This window comes from Neltuma alba, unplaced genomic scaffold, assembly GCF_004799145.2.
Source record: "Neltuma alba isolate B1F8T4 unplaced genomic scaffold, ASM479914v2 tig00006470_pilon, whole genome shotgun sequence".
Classification (NCBI taxonomy): Eukaryota; Viridiplantae; Streptophyta; class Magnoliopsida; order Fabales; family Fabaceae; genus Neltuma; species Neltuma alba.
In genome coordinates, this window is record NW_021634476.1 from 35,886 (window position 1) to 60,612 (window position 24,727).

General features: G+C 39.8%; 3 protein-coding genes and 1 pseudogene across 3 annotated transcripts; 2 read left to right on the plus strand and 2 right to left on the minus strand.

The window, feature by feature from the left end:
• Positions 1-1,635: 1,635 nt before the first annotated feature.
• LOC114750468 (pectinesterase-like) lies at positions 1,636-3,735 on the minus strand. The gene is made up of 2 exons (XM_028939066.1): positions 2,711-3,735; positions 1,636-2,599 (listed from the first exon to the last, which is right to left on the minus strand). Exons 1-2 carry the CDS (start codon positions 3,717-3,719, stop codon positions 1,905-1,907), a joined length of 1,704 nt encoding a protein of 567 aa, XP_028794899.1. The 5' UTR covers positions 3,720-3,735; the 3' UTR covers positions 1,636-1,904.
• A 4,411-nt stretch (positions 3,736-8,146) lies between these two features.
• On the plus strand, positions 8,147-12,552 carry LOC114750469 (pectinesterase). The gene is made up of 3 exons (XM_028939068.1): positions 8,147-9,127; positions 9,262-9,422; positions 11,754-12,552. The coding sequence occupies exons 1-3, from the start codon at positions 8,307-8,309 to the stop codon at positions 12,449-12,451; spliced, it is 1,680 nt and encodes a 559-aa protein (XP_028794901.1). The 5' UTR covers positions 8,147-8,306; the 3' UTR covers positions 12,452-12,552.
• Positions 12,553-15,321: 2,769 nt separating this feature from the next.
• On the plus strand, positions 15,322-17,768 carry LOC114750470 (endoglucanase 1-like; annotated as a pseudogene).
• A 710-nt stretch (positions 17,769-18,478) lies between these two features.
• LOC114750472 (sucrose synthase 2-like) lies at positions 18,479-23,820 on the minus strand. The gene is made up of 15 exons (XM_028939070.1): positions 23,686-23,820; positions 22,668-22,800; positions 22,416-22,567; positions 22,122-22,314; positions 21,908-22,026; positions 21,583-21,799; positions 21,275-21,370; positions 21,019-21,192; positions 20,733-20,849; positions 20,454-20,620; positions 19,853-20,077; positions 19,357-19,678; positions 19,028-19,272; positions 18,806-18,944; positions 18,479-18,743 (listed from the first exon to the last, which is right to left on the minus strand). The coding sequence occupies exons 1-15, from the start codon at positions 23,781-23,783 to the stop codon at positions 18,705-18,707; spliced, it is 2,436 nt and encodes an 811-aa protein (XP_028794903.1). The 5' UTR covers positions 23,784-23,820; the 3' UTR covers positions 18,479-18,704.
• Between the last annotated feature and the right edge of the window lie 907 nt (positions 23,821-24,727).

The following is a 24,727-nucleotide window of genomic DNA, read 5'->3' on the forward strand; positions in this document are numbered from 1 at the left end:
AGACTGACTTCCTACTGCCACGTACTTTTACTTTCGTTTTGCCTTTTATTCCAACTCATGAAAAAACAAAAAATCCAATCCGCGCAGCAAGTCAGATCGTGGATATATAACATGTATAATATACAAGGGGTGTTTTGTTGGATGCATTTTGTAGGAAGTTTTCATTCTTATAATACTCCTGTGTGCACGTTTTTTTTTTCCAGAAGAAGAGCTTATGAATAGTGACACTGTACGTTATTCCAAATATATATACTACCTCCGGTCCTAATTATAAGACCCAGTTGACTTATTTGAGGAGATTAAGGAAGTAAGTTAAGTTAGTTATTTGTAACAAATAAGTGTTGTCATTCCTAAAATATCCTTGCTAATTAAGTGTATTGGCTAGAACTATCATTATTAGAAGGATTATCTTGGAAAAAAATGCATAAATATGAGAGACAAAATTGATTGGGGTCTTATAATTAGAACCAAACAAAAAGTCAAACGGAGTCTTATATTAAGGACCGGAGGTAGTATAACATATGATATTTTTCACAAGAGGTAAAATGAGACACCGTTAAATGATGGTCAAAACTGTGGGTGTTCATGAAATATTTTTTTTTCCAAAGGAAAAATTACAGGAGGCAACGTGAATCAAACCTGCATAAGTCGCTTTTATTAAGGCAAAGCGCCATACCGTTAGACCATGGGATCATGAGTTTAGCCCCTTTCCTTCAGAATGAACTGATTTTTTTTAATTAGAAAAACAGGCACCAACGATTTTAGAACTAATTGACATATACTAGATGCTTAGTATAAGATCTAGTTTAATATATATTTAATTTGATTATAAATATAAGATTTTAATCTATTTTGTCTTTCATTTATCCATATTTATCAAGATAGTCACTGAACTAGTTTCATATGTTAAAAGTTTCATTAAATAGTAGTTCTAATTAATAAACATGATTAGTAAGAATATTCTAAAGAAAATAACATCTATTTATTACAAATAACTAATTTAACTAATTTTTTTTAACGTACTTAAATTAATCAACTAGTTTTTACATCAAGGATAAGAGATACTGGCTTTTTAATTTGTAATTGATTTTTTTTTGCCGGCTAGTTATAATTGAGATATGTGGTAATGTATTAACAAAAGAAATAGAAAAGACTGCGGGCAGGACTCAATAAAACGGTTAGTCTCTTGAATGTGGTGGCAATGACATTATTGCGCATAATTAATTTCAAGAAGGATGAAAGTATCTTGAGCTTCATAAATAATTATTATCAAATTTTTCAGATAATAATATCTATGAAAGACCCAGTCATAAGTGAGCCCGTGCGTGCGCGTGTATTATGACAAAACACTTCACCGAAACACAAGATCTGCACAAAAACTGACAGAAGGAGAAAAACCGATGGAAACTGAGCGGGCCATTAAGAAAAATCGTGGTAAGCCACCAGGAAATCAGTTGACGTGCTTCCATATATCAAATGAGCCCACCCGCTGCATGTGGTCACAGAAAACAATATCCACGGAATCGGTAGGTTACACTGCACCCGGTTCGCATAAGTTTCCTTCCACGGAATTTTATTTTATGATTATAAAAGGAATCCGGCTTATGCTTTTGCATGCACTCAAGCACATATGTGAATTCAATCTCGAAAACCGTTTTATATATTTGTTCAAGCATCCAATAATTGAGAAGTTATTCATATAGTAATATATATATGTGTGTGTGTATATATGGCTACATGCAGCGTGGGAACATACAGGCATGGAAAAGATATAGGCGTGTGCTAATAATACATCAATATGTGCTATGTGTGGGAAGCAAGAATTATAAACAAAGACGACAGCCAATCATAACTTATTGTTTATGAATTTGAATGCTATTGTTGGTGGCATCGGCGAGACCCGATCAGGCCGCAAGTCCGCTAGAGTACGGAACCCCCGTCTGCGGCAACCAAGCATCCCCAGTCAGGAAGTTGGACACCGTGAAATTTGCCGCATCCGTGGCATTGATGACGTGGTAGCCCGGCCACGTCACCCTGTTGCTCGTGTTAGCGCCGGGGCCACTGTTGTTATACTCAGCGTAGTACAGCGTGCTCAGAGCAAAGTCCCCGTTCCACTCGCGCCAACCGGCAGGATTGATCAGACTGTCCATCCATGACTCCATAAATACGGTTCTCGAGTACTCCTTCCATGGCCTCCCGAGGTACGTCTTCACCGACCCTACCGACGGAGCCAGATCATCGGCTGCTTTTATGGTGGCGTTCTGTATGGACGTGCCCGTGTTCTGGTTGGGGTCCGTCCGGCCCTGAGCCGTGATGGCGTTGAACTGACCGCTCATCGGAAGCCGGGGATACAGGTTACAATTTTGCAGAACCACGGCTCCGTTCCCGAATATGAAGTCCACGGTGCCGTATATGTCACATTCTCTGTAGAATTGCCTCATAGAATGTGTGTAAAGCGTGTCTTGGTACCCTTCGAAGCTGCAGCTGTAGAACGTGGACTTGTCCGCTCCGCTTCTCAAGGCAACGGCTTGGTGCTTGCTCGGCCCCGCCGTGTTACGGAATGTAATGTTCACCGCCACGAATCCTTCTGCTACCACGGCTGTAAGTAACGTTCACATGTGTAACAAATTAATCGCGCCGTTAAAACACAACACAGCATAATAACATGCATGTAATCAGATTACAGAGTCTCGCGTGCTATAATAATTACCAAATGTCGCTGAGTTGAATGTTGTAGAACCGTCGACGACGTTGTGATCGCCGGTGATGATGGTGCGGTTGATGCCTTCTCCCACCAACATCAAGTACTTTTTGTTTTTGGCTATGGATACGTATTCTTGGTACACACCCTCGGTGATGAAGATCAAGAAATAACCGTTACCGGCAGCCGTGTTATTAGGGGCAGCATTGATGGCGTCGTTGATGGTGCTGAAGTTTCCGCTTCCATCCTGACTGACGACCACGATGTCAGTAATCGACACACTTTCGTCGTCGGACTGGAGCAGTTTTCTGCCGTGGCGTTTTGCGGAGTCGAAAATGGCCTTTACTCGGGGTGACATTTTCAATGGCAGGCGACCATTGCTGAATTCCAAATGCCTCCCATTGCGTGGCCATGATGTTATGATTTTCTTCTCGGGCACCCAACCTTTGGCGAACAGAGCGAGAGACACGCTGTGCAGTTTGGTGTCGTCGGAGAGCGAGGAAGAAAGATCGTCCTTTACTCTTCGATCCGAAGTGGTGGTTTCAAGGCCATCCTGACATGTTTGCTGGTTGGTCAGAACGGCACTGAACAGGGTTTCAAGGTCTTCGGCTTTGGAAGAAGACAGGAAATCATTAAGATTTTTGACAGCGTCCAAGGTGTCGGATAAGAACTGGAAGTTGAGCTCAGCGAGGAAGCGACAATCCTCGAGAGCTCGAATGGTGGGCTGAGACAGAGAGGATGGAGATCTCAGAATGGAATTCACCTGGTTCAAGAACGTACGAGACTGGGATAAGGACCTTCGAAGCAAAATGCGGCCAAAGTCAAAGACATTGCCATTTTGATTACCAAGCACAGTTTTGCAGAGGGAAGGGTGCAAGGTGGAGTCGCAAACAGTGTCCGGAGGGGTTATGAGGGTGGCCACAGGGTTATCTGCTGCCAGAGATAACAATGCGAAGAAGGAAAGCAGAAGGAAAACGGAGCCTGTAAAGCTAAAGAGAGACATGAGCTTGAAAGCCATTGGGGTCTAAGCAAGAGAAGAACTTAGTTGTGATGATGAGCTTGAAATGGCTAGTTTCGTCGTGGTATATATAGGGGACGGGGTCGTGCAGTGTGAGAACTAGATTAATTAATTCACAATTCGTATCGTTTTCGTGATTAAATTGTCATATTGGCACAATTGATGGGAGGCCTACGTGACTCCCATGAACGCAGTCAGCAGCTCCAACTTGCCATTCTAAATAAACTAACATATTGGTTGACAAAATAAACATTAATTAATTACTTACTGTGATCTTTGCACCGACGCATATATAGACACGCACATATTTGCTTTATTCCTTTGAATTAAATTAATGATTTTTTTTTACTTAATTATCAAATAAGATTAGTTTTTGGTGACGTGCTGTTATTCGGCTAGCTATTTGCCCATTGCAATATAATTTTTGCTCGCCAACTGTGCAATTGCCACAAAAGACAGAAGGAGAAAAGTAAAACAAGTGTAGATTAATTGCCATTTAATGCTGACAAAATAATTATGATGCATTCTCTAGTCAATGTGGACAAGGAAGACGACGAGCTTTAATCGGGTCAAGCCTTAAAATTGAATGAGCCTAATTTTTTTTTAAAAAAAGAAGCAACAGTGCCTGTTTAAAATGGTGTTGACCGAGCTCTTAGGGATGTGGAATTTAATCATCTAACTTCTGAACGAGGTGACTATGAATTCTCAAACCAGCTGTTACAATTATCAGTGTGGTGTAGTGATTCAAGATTTAATTTCACTTTGGGGAACGAAGTGAAAAGAACTGAATGGTTTGTGTAGACGATTCAAATCCTTCACTCTTGCGTTAAGAGTATATCTCATATACAAAGTGATTAAGCAATACAGACATGTGATTATAATTAATCGAATCTCTTGCGTTATTGGCTATTGCAGATATAATGGATGGGAAGATTAGATTACTTTGCGTATCAAGCTTATTGCAGCGGCTGTGAAAACGAAATGTCAGCCACCTTAGTGTCTTTCAGGTATGGGTTGCATGCATCATACATATATTCTTAATTAAGCCGATGATCGAATTAAGAATGACAGAAATATTTTAGAATTGAGTTCATCAGCTTAGCAGCATAGGAACAGGAAATGTAAGAGCATGTATATTTGTACTTTGGATGTTCTCATCAGGGCGGGCAACATGAATGATTGGAAGCGATATGTTAAGATAGAACAATATGAAAAATCCGACACAAAGGAATATTGAACCAACCCAAAAAAAGAACAGAATTAAAAACTAGGGAGAGTTGGTAATGCTCCCCGGCCCTAACCTTCGTGCAGTAGTGTAGAAGCAATTGACCAAGTCTGAGATATATCTTACCCACAGTTTATGCGCGCATTTTGTAACAAAGTCAGAACATTTGCGGTTATAAAAATAGCATCACTAAAGCATAGATTAACAAAGTCTAGTTGCGTTTAATATTTTACATAGCAGCATATTGGGTGGCGAAAAGAAAGGTAACGAAGCTGGATCCCCTGTTGTAATGCAAGCGGTCATAGAATAGATCCTGATGAGTTCTTCTATATATCAAGTTGCAACTGACCACAAAAAGCTACGCTTTCTGCAATTCATTCTAAATTCAAATTGAAAATTGCCAATGAAATTGTGCATATGCTATATTTTTTATTTTTTGAGTGAAATTGTGCAGATGATATTATTTTCTTTGATCTCTCTCTTACTTCTTTCTAATTTTCCCTCCATTTTAGGGTCAAAGTCTCTTTTTTTCTTAATTAAAAAAAAAAGGGGTATGTTTCGGGGAAGGTTCTGGGAATAAAGATTGATTGCTGGAGGGATCAATGCATTTGAATCAATAGTGTAGAGGATGAAGGTGTATCTGCATCCAGCCTGTAGAAAGCTGAACAGAAGACCAATTCAAATTTCAATCACAATCACGCAAAGTCCTCGCAATTTCCCCGTGTGTGCTTATAAAACCATATACGCTTGCAGCTTCCTTCAATACACATCTGTCTCTTCTTCTTCTTTTCTTTTTTGGGCTCAAACATTGCGGCGGCCTGAATAACATCGTACTTGACTATAGTGGTCGATACGCATCTTGTTTCACGGGATAATCTTGTTCTTTAAAAATTAAAATTGTACTGTTAATTAAAAATTACGTTATCTTATTCACTCTCCACCTGAATCAAGTATCACAAAATGTAACCAGTGTTAATCATGTTATAACAAGATTGAATCCAGACAATAATAATAACAAGAACGAAGCTAATCATGAAAGGGATATAAACTAATCAGTTTTTTTTTTTTTAAAGCATATGTATCTTCTTATTGAAAACAATCATATTTCAGACATTATCAGACACTAAATGTAGATACCTCTCTTAACAGGGATTTAAACATTTCTCTTCTACTAAATCCAAACCCTGTTAATCAACCTTTCAACAAAAGATGAAGTACAAACTTGAAATATATGGGGTAAAACTGTAGAAGTTTGAGTAGCATTCCAATAAACTCCCCAGGCACCTATAATATAATCTATAAACCAATTAATAAGGCCCTTTTTAGATAGAGTGATAGAATGATTTTGATCTAATCCCTAATCTTAACTAATCGAGACAGCACATATCATATTCGCAATTGCAACCACAGCGCACGAAATTGAACAATAATATTTTGAACAATCGGAGATGTATATGTCCTGACGTGACGTACATGATTAGGATAGAAAGTCGTCCGGTCCGGATGCAGTGTATCTAAATAGAGCAACATCTTTATTATTGGTGATACTCATGCTTCTCACCAAACATTGCCATTAATTCTGATCCCCCTGCAGGCCCCACAAGAATGTCAATTTACCAATATAATACTCTAGTCCTATTTAAAAATTGCTTTCAACATATTTTATGTAGGTCAAAAAATAAAAAAAATTTTAAACTTCATTAACTCTTATTTAAAATTTAATAATTTTTTAACTTTATTCCTGTTTAATATATATTATACCTCATATAAACAAAATCAACACAATAATAAATAAAGGATAAAATTGTATATCTATTTTCTCTTAGTACTCTATGAATATGACCAAAAAATGACTTCTATAGATAAGATCAGAGGAGTACTTCTTCATGTCACTTCGCTGGAATTAATGCGTCTAAATTAAACACACATATTAAATTATTATGATAAACCACACAAGCTTTCATTTATGTTCAATTTCGCACCTCATTCTACCCAACGCTTCCACTTATAGGGTTTCCCTCTGTATTAGCGGTGAAGTCGACGCATAGACGAGCACTTATATAATCTGCTGATTAAGAGCCGCCTCCTTGCGGCCGCTGAACCACATATTCAAATTACTCGTATATACACTAATCCCTCCCACACGCTCCGTTTGGTTCATAATTCAAATTGTTAATTAGAAGTCTTTTCACGTTGTTCCATCATGTAATATTCAGAAGGCATTCGATTCAAATGGCCAATCTCTGGACATTATTATATATATATGTAAAGCATTCTTATTTGGCGGGAATTTCTTGGGTAGCAACTAAACAAAACTGCAATAATGTTTCGGATACGGCAGTGTATCATGGGCGCATGGCTATTCTGGTCCAGTTCCTGTAATGGACCCTCGAACCACCACCTTTGTTGGCCCACTTTCATATTCTCCCTCCCTCTTGCGTCTTCACCCTGAAAAGCCTACGGCGTGCCCACTTCGTTCGAATAAAGTTGATCACCAACCTTCTCTGCTTTTGCCTTGTTTAATTTTAGCCAAATTCCAAGTTCAATTTATTTATCAGTTAACGTTGATCCTCCTTCCTTCACTCTTGCCACTTCTCAACAGACCGCTGACAATTACTTGTTTAGTTTTGTGAGTACTGATGTAGATACAGATTTTCTTCAGCACCTTCCAATCATGGTCTCCATTATGGACATTTTGCTATGCAGGATTTGAGAGACTTTTATGTTCACAAACCATGTTGCTGTCGGAGATTATGATAATTAGTTTTGAATCTAATATCAGATGTTTCTATAGTTCATGACTTTCTTTATTCATTGATTGCAGGCTTCAATTTTCTCTTGGTAGCATGGAATAAAGAAAGAAGGAGCAGAAGTATCTTTTCCCACGCTCTGCCCACACGAGACAGAAGGCTTTAGTTGTTGTGTCTCACTCATAAAAGCAGAAGCAATAATAGCTTGCCCGGATCTACACATGTTTACATGTTTAAAAGTAAAAGCACACATCTTATTAATCTTCCATAACAACTCCCAGCTAAGAGCTTACAAGAAATAACGAGGCCTAAGGACGACGGTAACAGAAGAAATTACTATAAATCTTTACCTGAGCCAAGTACCACATAACGTACACAGTTGTGATGAATGTCGGTGGACTCCCCCCGCACCTGATTGATTAATATAGCAAGTCCCTACGTCAGCGTGATTTATTTCGAACTTTGTGCAAATCCAAGTAGAACACTTTACTGCTTTAGTTAACGGTATGGAGCATAAATTTAACTGTGAAGAGCCCCTATTTATATCCACGGCATTCCGCACCTCCCCCCTATTCTCACACACTCATCTTCTCTCCGTTGGCTGCATTTTCCATGTCCACCATGCACCACCTCAAGAGAACAACAGTCTCACTGGCCCTTGTTACCCTCCTTTCTCTACTCTTGCTCCTTGTGAAGGCAACAGAATCACAGGAAGCAATGCGGCCACATTCTCAGGAACACCTTCAAGCGGCTCACTCCACCTGCCAAGGAACACTCTATCCTGACCTTTGTGTCTCCACCCTCGCTTCATTCCCTGATCTTGCCTCTAAATCTGTTCCCCAACGCATCTGCTCCCTCGTCAACCACACCATGTACGAGGTCAGATCCTCGTCCTCTAACTGTACTGGTCTGAGAAGAAAGCTCAGAAATCTAAACCCGCTTCAACAGAGAGCCCTCGATGATTGCCTCCAGCTGTTTGATCACACCGAGGAGGAGTTCAAAACCAGCGTGGCGGATCTGTCACAGACACAGATTGATTCCAAGTGCTACCACCACTCGCTGACTCTGCTGAGCGGCGCAATGACCAATGTTTACACTTGCCTCTACGGCTTTGCCGACGGCGACCCCAATGGACACGTGAAACGCTTCATCCAGGACAGCTTGTATCGGATTTGCCACCATGTTAGTAACTCTTTGGCTATGCTCAAGAACGTGCAGAAGGGGGTGAAGAAACAGTCTCCGTCGGAGGCATTCCCGGAGGACGGCAAAATGAAGCATGGCTTCCCGTCATGGCTCACCTCCAAAGACAGAAAGCTTCTTCAAGCTGCTGTTAATGAAACCAAGTTCGATCTGGTGGTGGCCAAAGATGGCTCCGGCAATTTCACCACTATTGGGGAAGCAGTAGCTGCGGCCCCCAACTCCACCAAAACCAGGCACATATCTAAACACCCTTGTCCAATTACATGTGTATTTACGTCTCTCACGTGGCGATGCTGCAACTTCCATTAAATTTTGTGGGCTTCAGTATTGTCTTATTACTGTTATATAAATCAATGTGGTGCTGTAGGTTTGTGATCCACATAAAAGCTGGGGCTTACTTCGAGAATGTGGATGTGATCAAGAAGAAGACCAATCTGATGTTCGTTGGAGATGGGATTGGAAAGACGGTAGTGAAAGCCAGTAGAAATGTGGTAGATGGGTGGACCACCTTTCAATCCGCTACTGTAGGTGCGCTTCCAATCACCTTCCTTGCTTACTATATTTTAATAACACTATTTTGTCATCAGCCTTTGCAACTCGAAACAAGACACATTTTTTATAGAGATTTTTACTGTTCCTTAACGAATCTTGTGGAAAAGACAGTACATGGGAAGTGATTCGTATTAGGTAATTATATTTCGGTAAACATTCGTAAATAAAACAAGAAAGAAGACGTTTCAGACGGATCAGACATCCGTATAAAAAGCCCATGTACGCTACGGACACGGGCTGCACAGGGTTTGTCGATGAATAATGCCTTATCGAAAACCGCGAAGATATTTGTTTAGGGGATGTTTGGATAGAAACCAAACCATGGTTTCAGAAGTGCTTTTACGGATTGCGAAGTAAATATGTGAAGGAGATTACCTCGTTTTGCGGAAAAGTACTTCTGAAACCATGGTTTTGGGTTTCCCAAACACCCCTTTAGAAGTGAACCCACAAGCGTAAATATGATTTCAATGCTTAGTGTAGCAACTAACTAAGCTTCCGTTTGGGGCAATGAATCCAGCATTAAATCTAGATTAAAGAGTGTTTCGAGGAAAACAAAATCATAGTTTTAAAAATATTTTTATAATATACGAAATAAACATGTAAAGGAGTCTAACATATTTTGCTGAAAAATATTTTAAAAAACACTTTTAATTAATTATTGTCTGTCTAGATATGACTGATGATTCTGGGCTCATGATTTGAGTAGAAAACCGATTAATCATATGGGGAAGCGAATGCTGACAAAAAAGCAACGACAATTATTGCATAATTGCAGATAGATTCTTCTGAGAGCCATCATCTTAAGTAATATTTTCCTGTGAGAATATGGCACGCAAGTTGGTTTTAAATCTTAGAAGGACATGAGTCTTAGCTTGTGAGATTTTCGAGGATTTGCCGCTATCTTTAGGGGCTCGTGAATACATCATGCGTGTTATTGGTCAGTGCGCAGTTGGGTGTCACGAGAGAGAGGAGAAACCAACCTTATCCTCCCCATACCGGACCATCCTTTTCGAGATTGCTTTGCTAAAACCAGTTATTACTACTATACTACTAATTAGGCTTATTTGGGGAAATTCTAGACAGAAATTATGCAACTTATATGTGTGCAAAATTAAGTTTTTTAATTACGGTATAGTATATGCATTTCAGTCGCTTAATTTTATAGAATATATTTAAGGCATGGCTCTTTTCTTTAAGCTTATCTTCTACATCTTAACTTTCCTTCGAATTTTAATTTGACATTTATTTTTATATGTTTCCATTTAATTCGATTACATTTCAGCTCGATTTTTCAATTTTAATACTACTAGAAAATTTGCTTTGCTGATCATGGTCGAGAGTCGAGACAAAGCATTTGGTAAGAAAATCCTTGCCGATCGTTCTTTCGTGAGTCAATTCTAATAGCTTTTATTTTCAATAATCTGGTAGTGTCAAAAGAAATGGGCGATTTATGGAAGTTAAATGAATAAATTTCAATAAATGGAATTAATAAGTAAAAGTGGAACTTCAGATAAAACGAAAGAAGTTACGCATATCGTATGGCTAAATTTAAATAAAAACTAGAGAGGGGGTATATTATGCGTAAACATATCAAGAAGAGCAAAATAGATACACATACCATTGTGATTTTTGGAGTCGATGGAACCGCGATCACGATGGCTGCGTTGTCTGTATGGTTTCTTACGAAATGATTCAAGTCCCCCCCCCCCTTTTTCCGTCTAAACATATTGTGATTTTTTTTGTAATTATGCCTCCAATCCTGGCGTACCCAAAAGAGAATCTTAGGGCAAGTAATACTTACGAATACGCATATTCCTAGGGGCATGAGTATATTGGAAAAGAAGCCTGAACTTATAAATCACTGGTTGTTGCTCATCACTATAAAAAGGAGAAACCCCACATGCACGCTGAAGCACCTCAATGATAAAGAAACGAACCGTTTTCCCTTTGCTTATGCTTTTTTTTTTTTTTTTTGGGGAATCGCCGACACCATACTATAATTCTGAAGGACAAAAAATACTGGGAAATACGTTCCCATGATACAGCCGTAGTAGAGTAGATCGTGTCGGTTGTGTTCAGATGGGCCAAACAACTGGGCCCCCTTGCATAACCCATCTCCTTCTGAGTTCTGACGCCCATTAAATGCGGCCCATTTTCCCTTTCCTTTTTCCCGCGCTTTCTTTGTCGTGGTCTTGGAAGTCAGTACTCACTCAGGCCACTGTCATTTGTGGAAAGTCGACGAGTACTAATTAATAAGTATGATGACGCTGATCTGATAACGGTGGTGGGGTTTGTTGCTTTTATCAGCGGTGGTTGGAGACGGATTCATAGCGAAAGGGATCACCATAGAGAACTCGGCGGGGCCCAGCAAGCACCAGGCGGTGGCCCTCAGGAACGGCGCCGACCTCTCCGCCTTCTACCGATGCAGCTTCGTCGGCTACCAAGACACCCTCTACGTCCATTCCCTCCGTCAGTTCTACCGTGAATGCGACATCTACGGCACCGTCGACTTCATCTTCGGCAACGCCGCCGCCGTGCTCCAGAACTGTAACCTGTACGCTCGCAAGCCCAACGACAATCAGAAGAACCTGTTCACGGCTCAAGGGAGAGAGGACCCTAACCAGAACACAGGCATTTCCATAATCAACTCCAAGGTGGCGGCCGCGTCGGACTTAATCCCGGTGAAGTCATCGTTCAAGACGTACCTGGGGAGGCCTTGGAAGCTGTACTCGAGGACGGTGTACTCAGAATGTTTCATGGAGGATTTGATTGATCCTGCGGGATGGTTGGAATGGAACGGGTCGTTTGCATTGGACACGCTGTATTATGGGGAGTACAGGAACAGGGGTCCAGGTTCCAATACGACAGGGAGAGTGAACTGGAAAGGTTACAGGGTGATCAATTCCTCCACAGAGGCTTCCCAGTTCACTGTTGCCCAGTTCATTCAAGGCCCCGAATGGTTGAACTCCACCGGCATTCCCTTCTTCCCTGGTCTCGCCTCCTGACATTGCACCTCCTCATGCTTCGGATAGCTTCCTATTTAGTACTATTTACTTTCATCGCCATTCTTATGATTTATGAGCTATTCCCCCCCCCCCCCCCCAACAAGAATAAAGAAAACAAGTCATGTTCTTCAATACAATAATTGCATTGTTAATTCTAATGAGAAGGGCCCATCTCAAATAAATTATTGAGGGCGAGGCTCTTCTGAGTTACCTCAAATTTAAATAATTAAATCATCATCATGATACATGAAGCGAGTGATGGGTGCGTAGCCATGATCCGTAGAACACGGGGATATATAAAGAGGACGTGACAATGAACAGCAAGAGAAGAGGAGTGCTGATAATGATTTGAAATGCACAATTGAAGATGAGCATGAAACATGGCCATGTTTGGGTACTTGAATCATTCCTGGGATCTTCCCACAAGACAAATTTCATCGTGTTATCTCACACCATTATTCCTCGACTTCTCATCTCCTGCTATCGCGCATCGGGTCCTACTTGTTGCTCTTTATCTGTTCACCGATCTGCCGCACCGGAAAACATGTGAAGCCAATTCTTCCCCTTCCCCGGCCCGCACCCTTTTTCTGTAATTTCACACGAAGCAGCTCAACCACATAATATGCTGTGTTGCATGAGCAATACACAGTAGTACTTCCATAATTTGGGTTTAAAGTTGTTCTCCTCGTCCCAATGAAGCTTAGTGGACTCTTTTTACGTGTTTAATAATCCGTCGGATAATATGTTACGTTGAAATTTAGCTTAAGCTATGGAACGTTTTCCCTTCTCGCCATGTGCTGTAATTTTGAATAGAACAGAATAAGATTTTTAAGTTAACGACCCTCGTATATAGATTGGGGTCAGAATTCAACATATGAAAGATGTGATTTATCCTCAACTATCAAAATCTGTGTGATGGGATGGGGGGAAAGGAATGCGATAGCGGGGAAGGAGCAGGAAAAAGACAGAAGAGAGAAATGGAAGACGGGAATAAATGGCGCCTCAATCAGCAGCATTCAGAAGAGAAAAGTGGGGACAGCTTGCTTATCCATTGGAGGGTATGGGCCTTCAGGAATCTCCAACTTTAATTTCTCCGACAGTCTTTTAATCACAACACATGTTCCTTCCTTCGTTCCGCAGACTGATGATGAGTGTGTTCAATTCATTATGGGCAACCTGTTTTCTCGTTCTACTTCTCCAGAGCTTGGAGCATTTGCCCAAACCACCCCCTTCATGTTAAACTAATCCCATTTATAAACAGAAATCATAAACCTTTACCATTTCTTTTTCATATCATGGTGTACATTTTAATATGTCCAGCCCTTGCTTCTTTGTTTTTTTTTTGGATCAGCTTTTTAGAATTGATTTTATAATGTATAAGATAAATATGTGAGAAGAGTTTTGTTTCGGTTTATATGAAAATATTTTTTTAAAATACTTTTGAGGCCCTCCAAACACCCTCTTAATAATAAAAGTTACAGTAATAAGTACTCCTTTTTTTTTCTCCAGTTTCTCATTACAGGGATAAACATGCATCACAAGAACGAGATTTGATTTGTCTAGATTTAGTTTAGACAATATATTTCTAATTTCTTGGTTTTTAAAATTTAAAATGAAAAAATATTTACCTTTCACGCATCAACAGTAGACAAGATCATTTTTATCTAATAAACTAAAGATATTAAAGTTATAAGGAAAAAATGAAATCATGCCTCAGTCATCCAAATTTAACCTGGATAATTTAGATTTACAGTAAACAACCCCATATTCGTAAGTCATAACTTGTGCTATGATGTCCGTGAGGGACCAAACTCGCGTGTATGTGTTTTCAGATAAAAAGACCTTTTCCCCCATTTTTTTTTTCTCGTTTTCACATATGTATATGCTATCTCCAATCCTTAATATAAAACCTTATTTAAATTTTATTTTGATTCTAAATATAAGACTCCAATCCACTTTGTTTTTTATATTTATGTATTTTTTTCAAGGTAATCCTTGTAACAATGATAATTCTAACTAATACACTTGTTTAGTAAGAATATTTTAAAAAAACAACATCTATTTATTATAAATAATTAACTTAATTTTTTTTTATTTTTTTAAAATTAGTCAATTAGTTCTTTTTCTTAATAGTTCGTAGTATTTACCATGGGGTGCAAAAGTGTCGCAGAGCAGAAGCGAGAATGGGGACTGTGCCCGTGAGTGTGACAACGTACGGGACCTGATTAAAAGGAATGCTTTCCTTTCATGGTTCCGAGACACTCCAAACTTCATTAGCTCATCTTATCGGGTGACACATTTTGCTCTCTGTATTATTATTTACCTATTACTGTGCCCACAACATACTCCAACTATAATTGTTAATCGTGATGGATGGTTTTCACTTTTCAAGGGCATCTTATAGATTAGTCTAGAAATTATTTTCCCTTTCAGGAGCAATATCGTCCCATGTTCACGCCATTAAAAGTTTCGGATTGAATTCCTAAATATGAAGACTAGAAGTTAATTGAATTGTAGTAGCTTTCAGTGACTGGGGAAGAAAGAATGATATTAGTTGTAATATATTGGATCAAAATTTATTTTCTTTTAAAAGCCGACTACCAAGATATTAAGAGTGCTCCCTTTCTTCTGCATTGCCATTTAGGCCAAACGAAGAAAGTGAAAGTTCTTTTTAATGAATTTTCTAACGAAGGAAAGGCTTTACATAGAACTGGCCATCTGACAACTTTGCCCTGAGTGGCTAATGAATCAATATATAAGTATATAACAGTGTTTTGCGTGGAAAAACAAGGCAGCAAGCTGCAAGCACACATCCAAACACACAAAAGAAAGTAGATTAATTAGCCAAACCCCTGCGTGAGGCATCAGGATGTGGACATAATTATTGATTTAACAAAACAAGACGTCGCAGAGTCTGTAGCCTGATATGCAGCTTTTGCCTTATAAATGGAGGAGGTGGCAGAGTACCAGTCGCTGTTTGGACTGTCCAACAATGACTTTCTTCCTCTTCTTCTTCCTCGTCTCCCTTTTTTCTGCTTCTCACGCCTTGCCTCCCCACAGCCACCATCGTCGCTTTGCCTCTCACAATTACAGAGATGCCCTCTCCAAATCCATCCTCTTCTTTGAAGGACAGAGGTCCGGCAAACTGCCTCCCAACCAGAGGATGACATGGAGGGGCGACTCCGCCCTCTCAGATGGCTCTGCAATGCATGTATATCCCCAGGCCCTCTTTCTTATTGCTTCAGCTCTTAGTGTTTTCGCTTATTTGGGTGTAAACCAACAATGCAGGTTGATTTAGTGGGAGGGTACTACGATGCAGGGGACAATGTCAAGTTTGGTTTTCCCATGGCATTCACAACCACTATGCTTTCCTGGAGTGTTATTGAGTTTGGTGGGCTCATGAAAGGTGAATTGCAGAATGCTAGAGAAGCGATTCGTTGGGCTACGGATTATCTGCTCAAAGCTACTCAACATCCGGACGTCATTTACGTTCAGGTTAGTGAGTTTTCTTGTGTTAACCCATCTTTATCACAGTTTGAGTCATGTGTCATGGTTCTAGTATCCTCATACGTACTGAAAATGATTGGTTTGAGTTTGCAGGTGGGAGATGCTAGGAGTGATCACGCTTGTTGGGAGAGACCGGAGGACATGGATACCCCGAGAAATGTGTACAAGATAGACAAGAACAACCCTGGTTCAGAAGTGGCGGCTGAAACTGCAGCCGCTCTAGCAGCCGCTTCTCTGGTTTTTAGAAAGAGTGATCCCGCCTACTCCAAAGCTCTACTCACTAGGGCTACAAGGGTATGTAGAAACTTAAATCGAAAGTAAAACCACTCCTTGAACATGTTTGTGGTTTCCCTTGTGAAAAAGTTGACGTTTTATCTGCTTGTTGACGTAGGTGTTTGAGTTTGCTGATAAATACAGGGGATCCTACAGTGATGGGCTGAAACCCATTGTATGCCCTTTCTATTGCTCTTACTCTGGTTATCAGGTAGGGTTTCGGTTGTTCCATTTTTCCATTTGAGTTGTTATAGTGGAAAGTTAACTCAAAGCAAAGGCCGTGTTGGAAATATGGCAGGATGAGCTGTTATGGGGGGCGGCTTGGCTGCACAAGGCTACTCGGAAGCCCATGTACCTAAACTACATTCAAGTGAATGGACCCATCCTTGGTGCCGCAGAGTCTGATAACATGTTTGGGTGGGATAACAAGCACGTCGGAGCAAGGATCCTTCTTTCCAAGGTCCAATTGTAATCAAATTTCTTCTGTACTATGTTGTCTTTTCCAAGAAAAGAGCCAGCATTGGCTATGGTTTTAAACTCATGTTTTGTGCTTTGGGCTTCAGGAATTCCTTGTTCGAAAAGCACAGTCGCTACATGACTACAAATTTCATGCGGACAATTTCATATGTTCCATCATTCCTGGGACCTCTTTCTCTTCTTCCCAGTATACCCCAGGTGAGACCATTATTCGTTCTTGATCTGTCGCAAAGTACTCTCAAATGTCCAGTGTGTTAGTGGTCCAAAGTGTAACGGCTAGTTTTGAGAAACTAAGCAGGCGGGCTTCTGTTCAAGATGAGTGATAGCAACATGCAGTATGTGACGTCCACTTCCTTCCTGCTCTTAGCCTACGCCAAATACTTGACCTCTGCCCAGATGTCTGTCACATGTGGAGGAACCACTGTTACTCCAAAGACTCTTCGCAGTATGGCCAAGAAGCAGGTGGAAAGTCAAACCTCATTCATTGTAAATCTGTTGGTAGTTTTTACTGTTGTTAGTTCTACATTGACTGGATGGTCGGTTACTTAGGTGGATTACTTGCTGGGAGATAATCCCTTGAAGATGTCGTACATGGTGGGGTACGGCCCAAATTACCCGCGAAGGATCCACCACAGGGGCTCATCTCTACCGTCCATCTCAGTGCACCCTGCCAAGATCCAATGCTCCGCAGGCTTCAGCGCCCTGGATTCACACAGCCCCAACCCAACATATTAGTGGGCGCTGTGGTTGGTGGGCCAGACTTGCGCGACAGGTTCCCGGATGAACGGTCCGATTATGCGCAATCAGAACCAGACACTTACACGAACGCTCCACTTGTAGGTGCCCTGGCTTATCTGGCTCACTCATTCGGCCAGCTCTAATGTAGAGGGAGCAGAATCCCCAGTTTTAATGACCAGTTTTATCCATTTACTATCACCGCTATGTTTGTTTGCCTTGTATTCCTTGGAAAAGCTCGAGGTTAAGAGGGTCCAAGTATAATTTATGGCACAGCCCCCGAACCTCGAAGCTCTTTTATGTTAAGCTCTTATCTTTCCTCGTCTTTGCCAATCCTTGTACGCTCGTCCACCCGTGACCCATTGGCGTTTTTCTATGACTTCTTTTCAAAATAGTAAAAAACTATAAAATTTTTATGAAGCAGAGAAACAAGGAGGTTTTTTTTTTTTTTAATACGCTAGAAACAGAGAGGTTCTAACTTGCTCTTTATCCAATTACGAGAGCCAAACTTGGTCGCGTAGTGTATGTATTGCCGGCTGCGCGAGGATCAATAATCAAAGAGTTGAGCCCCTACCAGTTAGTCTGGTTGGCACATGGCTCTTGAAATTCCTAGGGAGTTGGAATGAACATCATAATTGATTGGGAATGGCGGCAAAGAAAGAGAAGGGCAGTGTCATTGGAATGAGGAAACGAATGATTTGACTTGAATGGTTGAAATGACGAAAGGAGATCCTTGGAGGGGCATGTGTGAGGAAGTGTTGATACGGTCAAAAAGCTGCTTCAACCGCTGAACCCTATGGCTTGTGTCAGACGTGTCAGCCGTAGGAAGGTGGACCCCTAAGCTATTCCTCCCATCCCAATTCCCACCCTATCTGCTTTTTTTGCCCTTTAACGGCTAACGGAAAAATCATAAATCTTCTCCTTTTCTTAATTTAATTAATCTACAGTACTTGCTTTACTCTTTACTTTTCTATTTTGTTATGATATTGAGACTGGTTTGAGAAAGAAGAAACAACAGCAATAACAATAATTCATCAAAAAGATACTAGTAATAATTTCCAATAATTTCATTTTAAATATTCAAAATTTTGAAGTCATCTTCTAATTTGGCTGAAAAAAGTTGGCAGGATGTTATTGGGCCAACTCAACCGAAAAAGAATTTGAAGAAGCAATGCTCCGCATTTGAGATGATCAAATTTTAAGCGACGCCAGTTCACAAGGCCATTGTTTTCTGTAGCTAGCGGCCGACCTCTTCACCTCGTTAATTAGCATCATCCTTTGCCATGGGAACAGAACTTGCCTGCAAAAAGACGGAGATCACAAAATCATTCCAACCAACTTTCATTTCAAATGATCACTCACCAGATCGCGAAACTTGAGAATGTAGAACATCTCCAGATATCTTCGAGTCTCTCGCCTCTCTAGCTTGGAGACATACTTCCAGAAACTATAAACTCCAGCCAAGGTCATCAGCCTTTCAGAATAGATCTTCCACGTATACCTACATATGCATTTCACTTGTAATAAGTAGTGTGTAGTGCCAAAATTTGCCTACCAGTTTTAATAAAATAAAATTTTACTTGCCTTGCATAGATTCTTTGAAGTCCACCATCGGATATTTTATTCCAATGGCTTGGGTCGTCCTTGCATCGTTGGAAGAAATCAACCAGCAACTCGGTAGCTTGGTCAGGGTGGTAAGGATCAATATGGAATCCTGAGATGCCATGCTCGATAATCTCAGCAGGACCGCCGTGGCAAGTAGCGAAAGTGGGAAGCCCGCAAGTCATGGACTCCACAACTGTAAGTCCAAAGGCTTCATAGAAAGCAGGCTGGAGCAAGAGAGAAACACTAGTTTACATTCACGTCCACAGGGTCAATCAATCAGCCAAGAGACATTGGCATTTATATAGTACCTGAACGAAGGCACCTCTTGTGTCTGCCACATAGCGATATAGCTCACCGTTACGCGCTCTATTTGTTTGGGCAGCAATCCATCGGAAATCACCATCTAATTTATATTGTTTGATTAGCTCATGCATCTTCTGGATTTCTGCAATTTCTTCTCTGTCGCTGGATTTCGTTATATCAATGAAGCCAGCTACCACGACGAGGTTCACCAGTTCCCTCAATTTGCTGTTCTTGCCAAAGGCCTCCACCAAGCCAGTCATGTTTTTCACTCGATCTAGCCTTGCCATGGAAAAAAGTATAGGCTTTGCCCGATCTTTCAGAGCACCGCTGCCACAAACATCAAAAGCAAACCAAACTTATAAACTAGAAGAAGGTAAATCGAGGCAATCGTACTTGGCAATTGACATGGATCCCATATGATGAAGGGTAAAGTGATGATTGTAACCCAGTGAACCAGCAAAAGCACATGCTAGTTTTGTGAGAAAGAAATAGATCACTTACATGCATTCATCAGTATTCTCAGGATCATATAACATTTTTTCAATGGAACCGTGTAGGGCTGTAAGTCTATTCTGCTTATCAGAGTAGGGGAAATATATGCTCATATCTGCTCCAGGGGAAACGATATTGAACTTAGGATCAAAAACATCAATGCCATGGACGACCCTATAGAGTCCCGGAAGGGTAAATGCAGTGTGGCTCTCATACTGGCCGACAGTGTTCTTCCTGAAAGAAAGCTCACAGGTCAACAAAGTGTCCTGAGTTGCATTAGCATAGGTGCACAACTAGAAATCACAATTTAAACAGAACTCATAATAGAATGCCAATCAAAAAGAAAAAGATAGCTGGCGAAAGGATGCTTGATCATATAATGCCACATTGGCAAGCAAGGTTTCACAAACTGAAGCCAATTTTTTTTTTTTTTAAAAGATCACTTAACTCGTGCTTTCATCCTAACATATAAATAGGCAGGAGACTGCAAGGGCAAGAAAGGAAAAACATTGAAAAGGACAAATGGTTGAATGTAAAAAATAACAACGAGAAATTCATAAAGGATTAAGTGTTGGACAAGTCAACACTTCATGACAATAATGATACTTACGTTCCTGCAATCTCTTGGTATGTACTGGTGATGATAAAGTCAGCATTATTCATGGCTATCAAGTCCGCAGTGAATTGACATGAAAAATGATACTTGTCCTCGAAATTTTTCCAATATATAGCGGAATCTGGATATTTTGTCTTCTCTAGCGCATGTGCAATCGTGCACTAAAAATACCGACATTTAAAACCAGTGAGTCACATTCTCAGAAGATGATAAAATTGAATTCTGCACTTTGAATAGAGCATATCAGACAGCATATTAAGAATGACAAGGTACCTGAGTAACTCCCATCTTATAAGCTAGTAGAGAGGCAACGAGGTTCCCATCACTGTAATTTCCAATGATGAAATCAGGATGTCCCTGTAACTCAGCAACAATTTCACTGGCAACATCCTGAGACACACATGACCATCAACATAAGACATTAAGGACAGGTTAGATTAAATTATCCGATGCCAAAACTCATTTCCATGTATGAACAAAAGTTTGAAAGGCATTAGTACCTAAAAATTGGTTCATAGTCACGGAAGCATTCATTACATACATATTACAAGACATTTACCTGTGCAAAAGTCTCCAGATATGGCCAAACATCAAACCTTGAGATCCATTTCCGGAGAATTCCATTCTCTGACCTAAAGGGGACTCGCAAAATATGAGTATGCTCAGTACCACAAACTCTTTCTAGCCGCTGGTTGCACGTCGTGCCTTTTGCATCAGGTATCAATCTGGTAACCTGTTAAGAAATGCAGAGAATTGTAGCTTCAATTACAAGGGCCTTCAAAATTAAAAAATTTGACCCCAGAAAATACACTCACAATTAGAATTCTAGGAGTGACATCCAGTCCTTGTTTCTTGATTCTAAGAAGCATCTCATTCTCAAGAGCACGCACTTGATCCAGAATATAAACAACCTGCAGATTAAAATTTTTTACAGTGGGTGGTGCTCTTACATGATAAATAACTCTAACTAATGTGAGAATGCGATTCAAAATATGAAAAATGACTAACAAGTTAAAAGGTAAAGAGGGAGCAATGAACAAAATTTACAAATATCGCATGTTTGCAATGAACAAAATTTACAAATATCGCATGTTATGCAGTTACGGGACATGTAAGTATATACCTGGCCACCCGTGTCAGGCAAACCCAAGACATTGGCTTGCCCAAAGTAGCCATGAGGAGATAATATAACAACATTAAACACCATAGGCACTCTTCCTAGAAAAGTCTCTAGTGTAGAAGGATCAGGTGCTTGAAGAATGTCAGAGAGCAGATGCATCATCTCCGATACTCGTTTAGAAGTATCACCCCAACCTCTCTCAAAACCCATTCCTTGTAATCTGGACACAGAAGAAACACTCAGAAATAAAAACATCAAACTGCATGTAGGCTCAACATTAAGCAACGTAGGGTAGATAAGTAAATGCAGGAACAAAAGGTAGGCTTACACATATTCAAACTCAGAATAGTGTGTATCAGCAGCAAACTTAGAAAGATAATCTTCAGCCTTGGACAAAGCTGACTGAAGTTTGGCAATGCTTTGTATACGGTCGTTTAACATAAGCGCCTGCAGCATATTATCACGGGATAAATTAAACTAACATGCTCAGTATAACCACTTGAACAAAGGTAAGTTGTGCAGAACAGAGGAAGTAAACTAACATGTCCTTTATACGTGTGAGCTCGGAGGAAATTAAGAAGTGGCTCCATAGAATCTCTGTTGTGAAACATAATTGAAGAAAGGTGACGATTGAGGAACTGGACGCCATTGCCAATTGATGAAGAGCGGGTTGGACGAGGAAATGTTTCATTGAAGGGCTCAAAATCAAGCTCCAATACAATGTGGTTATTAATCCTAATAATTGGCATCCAAAAAAAAGAAGAAGCTATCAATCATTAATTACATAATTCACAGTCAGGAAATATCAGGAAGTAGTAAATCAATGGATTCCATACCTTTCATCTACCAGTTCTTCCTTGAAGCGAAGATACTCTGAAACAGTCAGTTGTTCCACGCTGAGTTCAAAAACATTGACACGGACATATTCCCAAACACCAGGTCTTGGGCGAACTGCTATTGCCACAAAAGGAGGCGAAACTATTGCATCCTGTCACACAAATAGTGTCACACATTTAAGTTTGACTTGCTCTTTGCCACGTTAAAAAAGTTAATAAGAATTTACGTGACATGTTAATAGGTTAATTTACCTGAGCGGACTTGAGGATTTCACAAAACTGGCTATCTTTTAGCTCCTGCGATGCTTGATCTTCTCTGATAATGTTTTCGAGCTCATCAATCAAATTATGGGGTTGCAAGATCCCTTTCCCTTGTCCCAGATACCTTTAAACGTAAGTCGACAACAATAAATAAATTTGAAATCACCATAAACTACTAGCTCTTCTTCAACCCGGAAAAAAAAAAAAAAAAAAGCGTAGTTGTGACTCGCCCATTGCGGATTGACAAAATCAGCATCCGAGTTTTCCCGTATCATTCTCATCTCCCTAGGCATGAACTTAAGCTTAAGGGTGTGTTTGGTATGAGGGATTTGGGAGGGAGGGGAGGGGAGGGGAGGGGTTTTAATCACTTTTCCTTGTTTGGCAACACACAAATTTTAGGAGGGGAGGGAAAATTTTTTAAAATTTCCCCTCCCCTCCCCTCCCTAACCTCCCCTCCAAAATTGGGAGGATTTGGAGGGAAAGGGCAATATTTTGTCATATTATGACCATTATGCCCATATTTTGTCATGTTGTAACCATTATGTCTATATTTTGTCATGTTGTGACCATTATGCCCACACCTTAAATAAAATAAGAGCAAAATTATCCATATTAAAATGTTTTTTCCCTCCCCTCCCCTCTTTTTTTATAAATCCAAACAAGATAATATTAAAATCCTTCCACTCCCCTCCCCTCCCCTTCCTTCCATTAAAATCCCTCCCCTCCCCTTCTTCTCATTGAGCCAAACATACCCTAACAGCAATTTCAGGAATACGAAATACGTGGACAATGAGCACCATTGCCCTCGATTATATTTCAAGAAGGAAAGGGTAATATAATTTCTCCAATTTTACATCATGTCGAATTGAAAGTCTCATCGGAGTAAATTAAATACTGATTCTCTTTTGCAGGCCTTGTTGAACCAAGGGATCAAGTATGAAGAAAAGCAGAAAGGATAATAGAGTGGGCTCGATCAAGAATAAAGAAATAAAGGATAACAGAGGAGAACCTGGAGAATAAAGAAACGAGTTCATTGCGGTGACCATTGAGGACATCCTCTACTTGGTTTCTGATACTGGAATTTCGGGTAAGCCTGGGTTGAGGCATGAAGGCTATATTCTTCTTTCCCTACCAAAAAGGTGGCCTTCTCCGTGGCACTTTCTTCCAGAGCACTAACAGAAAGTTGATCTTATCTGTGACACTCTCTCAAAGTATGAGACTTTGTCGGTTACATCACAGTTGATGTTGTGTTTCTTCTTAATAAGCAAAATAACTGTAAAAACTGACTTACGACGTGTTTGCTTCGGAATAGCTGTATTCATAGCATGAGCACGCGAGGTCAAATAAAAGAAGCAGTCATGCGCGGGAGATTCGCTATGTCGTGTATGGTCGACAAAATTGTTTGACGGGAATGTAAAAGCGAAGAATAGAAATATTGAAATTTAAATTAATGGTTTTATGATTTACAAAACAATGTAAATTCATTTTAAATTCGTTCGTTGTTATGGCATTTTCTATAGTATAACAAGTTCAATTTCAATTTTCCGAAAACAGGTTGAATTATTACATTTTGTAGTTTAAAAACAATAATTTTATTTTATTTTTTTAAATGAAAGTAAAAAAAAAGTGCTTATCTTATGCTACGTTGAAAAGCATAAATAAAAATATTATATTTTATTATTCATCTATTTTATTAATACCATAGATTATTTATTCAAAAAAAAAAGAATGGCTTAATTAGGATTTATTATTAATAAAATTATTTAAAAAAATAAACATAATTGCATTTTTTGGTTTGGTTTCAATAACTTGATCTTTAAGTTAACAATTGGTACATTTTTTTTAAAAAAGTAAACCATTCGAATGAAATTTAATGAATCAGAACTGTAATAGGAATATAGAAACAGAACCTCCAAACTCATTCCTAGTTCCTATATCGCCAAAAATAAAATATTAACTACGGATTAAGCTGAATAACACTACGTTTTTTTTTTTTTTCCGGCCAGACACTAACACTTTGTTTAGTATGAAGTTTTCAGAAAGGAGAGGAG

Excerpts from the sequence above, each read along its gene's own strand:
- LOC114750472 (XM_028939070.1), bottom strand. The coding sequence starts at position 23,783 with ATGCCTCAACCCAGGCTTACCCGAAATTCCAGTATCAGAAACCAAGTA. Across the intron at positions 22,027-22,121 it reads CTCACACGTATAAAGGACAT|GCGCTTATGTTAAACGACCG; the intron begins GTTAGTTTACTT and ends AATATGCTGCAG. Across the intron at positions 18,744-18,805 it reads TTCTCAAGTTTCGCGATCTG|GCAAGTTCTGTTCCCATGGC; the intron begins GTGAGTGATCAT and ends GTCTTTTTGCAG.
- LOC114750468 (XM_028939066.1), bottom strand. The coding sequence starts at position 3,719 with ATGGCTTTCAAGCTCATGTCTCTCTTTAGCTTTACAGGCTCCGTTTTC. Across the intron at positions 2,600-2,710 it reads ATTCAACTCAGCGACATTTG|CCGTGGTAGCAGAAGGATTC; the intron begins GTAATTATTATA and ends CGTTACTTACAG.
- LOC114750469 (XM_028939068.1), top strand. The coding sequence starts at position 8,307 with ATGTCCACCATGCACCACCTCAAGAGAACAACAGTCTCACTGGCCCTT. Across the intron at positions 9,128-9,261 it reads CCCAACTCCACCAAAACCAG|GTTTGTGATCCACATAAAAG; the intron begins GCACATATCTAA and ends GTGGTGCTGTAG. Across the intron at positions 9,423-11,753 it reads CTTTCAATCCGCTACTGTAG|CGGTGGTTGGAGACGGATTC; the intron begins GTGCGCTTCCAA and ends TGCTTTTATCAG.